This window comes from Cryptomeria japonica, unplaced genomic scaffold (genome assembly GCF_030272615.1).
Source record: "Cryptomeria japonica unplaced genomic scaffold, Sugi_1.0 HiC_scaffold_1697, whole genome shotgun sequence".
NCBI lineage: Eukaryota > Viridiplantae > Streptophyta > Pinopsida > Cupressales > Cupressaceae > Cryptomeria > Cryptomeria japonica.
In genome coordinates, this window is record NW_026730012.1 from 15733 (window position 1) to 21920 (window position 6188).

The 6188-nt window shown below is 49.6% G+C and overlaps 1 protein-coding gene across 1 annotated transcript; it reads left to right on the forward strand.

Moving 5' to 3' along the window:
* The first annotated feature begins 266 nt into the window (after positions 1 to 266).
* LOC131873421 (ATP synthase subunit alpha, mitochondrial-like) lies at positions 267 to 3756 on the forward strand. The gene has a single exon (XM_059216325.1). The coding sequence runs from the start codon at positions 2112 to 2114 to the stop codon at positions 3594 to 3596; it is 1485 nt and encodes a 494-aa protein (XP_059072308.1). The 5' UTR covers positions 267 to 2111; the 3' UTR covers positions 3597 to 3756.
* The last annotated feature ends 2432 nt before the right edge of the window (positions 3757 to 6188 follow it).

Genomic DNA, 6188 nt, shown 5'->3' on the forward strand with positions numbered 1-6188 from the left:
TTATAGCCTATTACCAACAACACGGCACTAAACGAGGTGGAAAAAAGAGGCCCTACTATCTATAGTGGCTGGCTCGCAGAGAGAGATACTGTTACCTTTATGTGCGAGGTGCGCAGAACATAACCCCCCACCCATCAACTAGCCATAGAATAGTAGGGGCCTCCCACCCGGGAATTGCCCTACGGGGCGCGTTGTTGAACTCCGGAAGGCCGACTAAGAGAGCCCTAAACAATAGGCCCGTGGGCATGTTACGTATAGAATCTGGCCCGGGTTGGGTGGGGGGTATTGGCGAGAAAGATTTGCTGGGTGGGAGGCCCCGAACCTATTCTGTTTTTGAAGCCGGGTGGAATAGGCGCTTAGGAAGCGGACCTTCTTTGGCTGGATCTAGCCCCTACGGGGTTTATCTGAGCGTGACTTGGGAGTGGGGTGTGGCGAATAAAACTTATCTCAAAGCGCACTGGATAACGGAGCTGCTGGGTAAGTAATAGTCCGAGCAGATTCAGTTAATGATGCATTTGACCCAGCGGTTGATCCAGCACCATCAGTAACAGTAGCAAAGTCATAGCCTGCAGCTCCGGTTTCATACCCATATGTAGTGTAGTTCCAGAACCAGCGGATTCAGCAGCGTCTGAACCGGGGACAAGGGTGTCATCAGCACTAGTTTCCCCTATTCCAGTCCCAGATCCCGTGCCTGCAGAAGCGAAGGTGGCAGTATCTGTATGGGCAGGGGTGAATGCAGAAGCTACCGTTTCATCACCCAACATCCTTGCCCGTGCCAGAACCTGTGAATGACCCCAGCATATTCACCAACAGCAGCTAAGGCAGAACCAGGAGCATCCCCTCCCAATCGAGAACTTGTTCCAGTCCCGAATACGGATCCGAGGCGAGCAGTCTAACCCACGGTAGTTTAAGTATAAGTAAAGGAGGCAGTTTCTTCACCCAAGACCCAGTTGACATCTAAGCAGATTAAAGCGAAGGTCGAATGCAGGGTTCAGTTGGACCAGTGGGGTGGGCCCTACTATTCTAAGGGGAAGTTTTTGGGGTTTATTGAGAAATTCAACATTGCCTATCTCCCCTAACCCACCCTGGCGATCGGATTATTCGATCCGTAGACGGCACATTCTTATTCTTATTGTTTCGTTCCCGGATGAAGTGAAGATAGCACCGGCCCGAGATGAGATCATCTATCCTTTACACCGGTAGGGGCGGAGCTAGTCACTACTTGTATTAGCTGGGGCCTGCCTCTCTCAATTCGATTGAAAGGTGGGCAGGGAGGGTTTGGGAAAGGGGTGAGAATAAGAAGTGATCGGCAATGGAGGATCCGGAATCGGGGGGCTATCGAGGCTACGTTAGGCTACGGGGGTCTAGGAGCCCCCACAAGGCGTTAATGCATAAATGACCCGGGTTCGAGGAGGGAACCGGTTAGGGTGGGGAATGAGGTTGCCTCAAAGTCGAATCAATCCCTCTCGGTTTCTTTAGGCTCAATCTAGGCCCTACTATTCTATGGGGCCCCGCCCAATTCTATGGGCCTTCTCGATTCTATACGTAACATGCCTATAATGTTGCCCCTACTATTCTGGTAGGTCGGGGTGGGCCCCTACTATTCTATGGCAGGTGGATGATAGTTGGCATGTTACGTATAGAATCTCGAGCTCCGGGGTCTTCACGCATATGTATCAACTCTTCTTTTGGAACCATAGCTGCAAGAAGTCATCAGTTCAAAGCTCGCCTTCCTTCTCGACTAACGTGGCGCCGCCCCTAACTTTTGAGAACCAACTCCTAGTTCCCCGTTCCCGAAATGTTGATTAATTGTATTGATGATTTGGGAATTTGTTCATTCCGGGGGCACCCGACATGGCATTTCCACGATTGCATAACATTCCCTCCCGGTCGTCGCCGCCTTCGCCGTCGCCATTCCCAGCCTTGGTAGAAGTGGGTAGCGGCACTGGGTGGACGGTCTATCCGCTTGAGCATCAATCTATTGTGCGGGAAGGGAGTTAGCCGGTTACAGTACTTCCGGTGTCGGCCTTCCTTGCTAGATTTTATTGCCTTGTATTTTTTTGAAACTATTAGAACAGAACACGGAACTCACTACTCCATCAGAAAACAAAATGACCAACTATAGGACCGATCTAAAGGTTGATGAGATCGGTCGAGTGGTCTCAGTCGGAGATGGGATTGCACGTGTCTATGGATTGAACGAGATTCAAGCTGGGGAAATGGTCGAATTTGCCAGCGGTGTGAAAGGAATAGCGTTGAATCTTGAGAATGAGAATGTAGGTATCGTCGTATCCGGTAACGACGTTGCCATAAAAGAAGGAGATTTGGTCAAGCGGACTGGATCTATTGTGGATGTCCCCGTGGGAAAGGCCCTGCCAGGTCGTGTGGTGGATGCGTTGGGAGTACCTATTGATGGAAAAGGGGCACTACAGGTCGATGAGGGCGCCGCCGAACGAAGACGTGTCGAAGCGAAAGCCCCAGGGATTATCGAACGTAAATCCGTGCACGAACCTCTGCAAACAGGGTTAAAAGCGGTGGATAGCCTGGTTCCTATAGGCCGTGGTCAACGAGAACTGATCATTGGAGACCGGCAAACTGGGAAAACCGCTATAGCTATTGATATCATATCAAACCAGAAGCGCTCCCACCGTAGTTCGGGCACCTCTGATAGTGTGTATCGCGTCCATGTAGCGATTGGGCAAAAACGCTCGACCGTGGCCCAATTGGTTCAAATTCTCCCGGAAGCGGATGCGTTGGAGTATTCCGTAATCAATGCAGCCACCGCTTCGGATCCTGCTCCTCCGCAATTTCTGGCCCCATATTCCGGGTGTGCCATGGGAGAATATTCTCGTGATAATGGAATGCACGCATTAATCATCTATGATGATCCGAGTAAACAGGCGGTGGCGTATCGACAAATGTCATTATCGCTTCGCCGCCCACCAGGCCGTGAGGCTTTCCCAGGGGATGTTTTCTATTCGCACTCCCGTCTATCGGAAAGAGCCGCAAAACGATCGGACCAGACAGGTGCGGGTAGCTTGACCGCGTTACCCGTAATCGAAACACAAGCTGGAGACGTGTCGGCCTATATCCCTACCAATGTGATCCCCATTACAGATGGACAGATTTGTCTGGAAACAGAGCTCTTCCATCGCGGAATTAGACCGGCTATTAACGTTGGCTTACCCGTCAGTCGCGTTGGGTCCGCCGCTCAGTTGAAAGCTATGAAACAAGTACGCGGTAGTTCAAAACCCGAATCGGCGCAATACCGTGAAGTGGCCGCCTTTGCTCAATCCGGGTCAGACCTTGATGCTGCGACTCAGGCACTATCAAATAGAGGTGCTAGGCTCACAGAAGTTCCGAAACAACCGCAATATCCACCACCTCCTATTGAAAAACAAATCCTAGTTCCCCATGCTGCTGTGAGAGGGTTCTGTGATCGAATGCCACTCATACAAATCTCACAATATGAAAGAGCCATTTTAAGCGGTATAGAGCAACAACCCGAATTGCTACACGGCATTATGGAAGAGGGGAAGTTAACCGACGAAATAGAGAGGAAATTGAATACTTTTTCAAAGGACATTTCGTTATGAAAGGATACTAATGGATAGCATCTTCATAACTAAGGAGCCACCCACAAACAAATTGGGAAGTATTATGACGAAAAATGGATAGCATCTTCATAACTAAGGAGCCACCCACAAACAAATTGGGAAGTCTTATGAAGAAATTCATGGACAGCAAAAAAAAGAACCCATCGGAAAATGCGGTCACAGCACGAAAACCCACCTATAAGTAATGCGGTGACAGCAGAGAGATAACCATGCATAGCATGGATATAAACCCACCGGTTATCTCTTGACCTATCTCTTATGCATCTCTATGCAGCCCGAGATTTCTTTCTATGCAGATGAACCCTCTCCTCTTAATGGCATCAGTCAATTTATAAGCCCGCTATTTGAAGCTAGAATAAGGAATTCTAGTTAGGGGTTGGGTGTTAATTAATAAGTAAATAACTATACCCCCAACTATAGTTGGGGGGGTGGGAGGCCGATTGGGAAGCAGGGTGGGCTAGAGTGAAACCTCTAGCGTCATTCTAGCAGGCGTCATTAATTTGGCGTACATTAATGCCGGGGTGGGACGTTCAGTTTCATAATAGAATAATAGGGCTCGATTCTATACGTAACATGCCAACACGATAATCACCCCCCACCCCCCCCCCCCGGCCCCCCCTATAGTTTAGTTGATGTCTAGTCCCTCGCATTTTTGCTTGCAGTCTGGCCCCCGCTATCCATCCCAAGCATAGATGGGTTGAGTTGGCGAGTCGCCCAACCCTCCACTCTAGATGCACCTAACCTGTAATGGAATAGAGCGCATGAATCTAGTTATAGAAGTTCTAGAGATGAGGCCCTGCTTACCCAATTCTCGTTTCACGCCGACTCTCCTCCTCCAATCCATAGATAGAACTCCCTATCTATCTATATAGACTGAACTGTCTATATAGAAGGAAGGAAGGCGGTCGACCCCCTCTATATAGACTATGGGGTTATTGATAAAGAAGAGTATTGTTCGCGGCTCGGTCACTACTGTATCCCGCCCCTGCCCCTGCATTTAGGCTATGCTATGGAGCTTTCTCTATCTACGTTGGGATTGTAGAAATCGAAATAATAGCCTTTCTAAAATAGGGGAATTGGGGGAATCATAATTCCCGACATGGGGCAGGCAGTTTCTCCCGGTAACCAACCCCAACATAGCAAGCATTAGCATATCTGTCTGGAGCTAAAGCGAACATCGAACACTGAACAACTATGGCCCCGAACCTTCATCTCCCACCCAACCCAACTTTTCGTTCCACCCACCCTGGGCTATTGTCGGGGGGGCACATGTACATATTGATTCCATTGGACTAAGATAGCCCCATCATCATTCACCATCGCCATCTCCCATCTATATAGATCAACCAAAACCTAAAAGTACACCCAGATGCTCTGCCGACTACCGACTACCAACTACCGACCACTGACTATATATATATATATACCGTCACTATATGGGATAGGCACCCCTAGCATACATATGAATGAAACGAGGGCGGTGGGGAATCTTCACTATAGATGGGTGATAGGTCTCGCCCCCCAGATAAAGATAGAGATAGAGGTATAGGAGCGGGGGTGCCCCATCCCATATATTCGGTTCTAGTTCAGACCTCGGCCTCCCGAGAGAAAGAACTATAAGAGATAAGATATAGGGGTTGGTCGAGGAACTATAGTTGCCATATGGATATCATCGGTCTATCCTTCGATCAGTAGGTGTTTGTACTAACGGTAGAGAGAGAGCGGAGCTTCGTTCTGACCGATAGTCCATGGTGCTCAGCTCAGCGATAGAGAGAGAAGACAGGTGCCAATAATAGTTCTGAGCGGCCATATTTCTATCAGTTGCTCGTCAACAATACAGGGGTAGGGCGTGAGGGGAGAGGATTAGTGTAGTGGGCGGTGGGCCCCGGGGGGCCTGCCTTATATCGAGTGCTTGTCCTTGAGCCCACCGGCGAACGATGGCGGCAGGCCAACTATCTATCTCTAGCCAACTATCCATCCATCTATCTCCATATAGAGTCGAGAGTCGGCACCCCTATATCTCCCCCGCCCAACTACCTCTATCTCGGGCCCCCTCTCTAATCTAATATATATATATATGGGGTGGGGGGGGCCCCCGGCTGCTAATATAGTTAGATATAGCCCCCCCACCCGGGCCATAGAATAGTAGGGGCCTAGGGAAACTGCCTGCCATTTTGAACCGCCGGTGGACCCTTTTTCAAACAAAGTGGACCCCCTGAGGTATTTCACCTCATTTGAGCCACCCAAAAAATCCAGTTTATTACCGCCCCCCCGGCTGCAACCTCCCCCATATAATAGTAGGGGCCCGGTTCGGCCCTCTATTCTATTGTTGGTTTATTTAGGCCCCGAAAATACCCTAACTATGGTAAGGCAAAAACCCCTCAAATATCGCCCGCCCCCAAACCACACCCCCTTTCAATCCCGACTGAGACTATAGTGATGCAGTCCATTCCCGACCGACGACTAATAGTTGTTGTTGCCTAGTCTCATAGTGATGCAGTCCATACTATGTACGTCACATGAGTGAGCTATATAGTTGCCCGCCCCTCTATCCCTCTTCCCACATACGGA

Coding starts and splice junctions, on each gene's coding strand:
- LOC131873421 (XM_059216325.1), top strand. CDS start 2,112: ATGACCAACTATAGGACCGATCTAAAGGTTGATGAGATCGGTCGAGTG.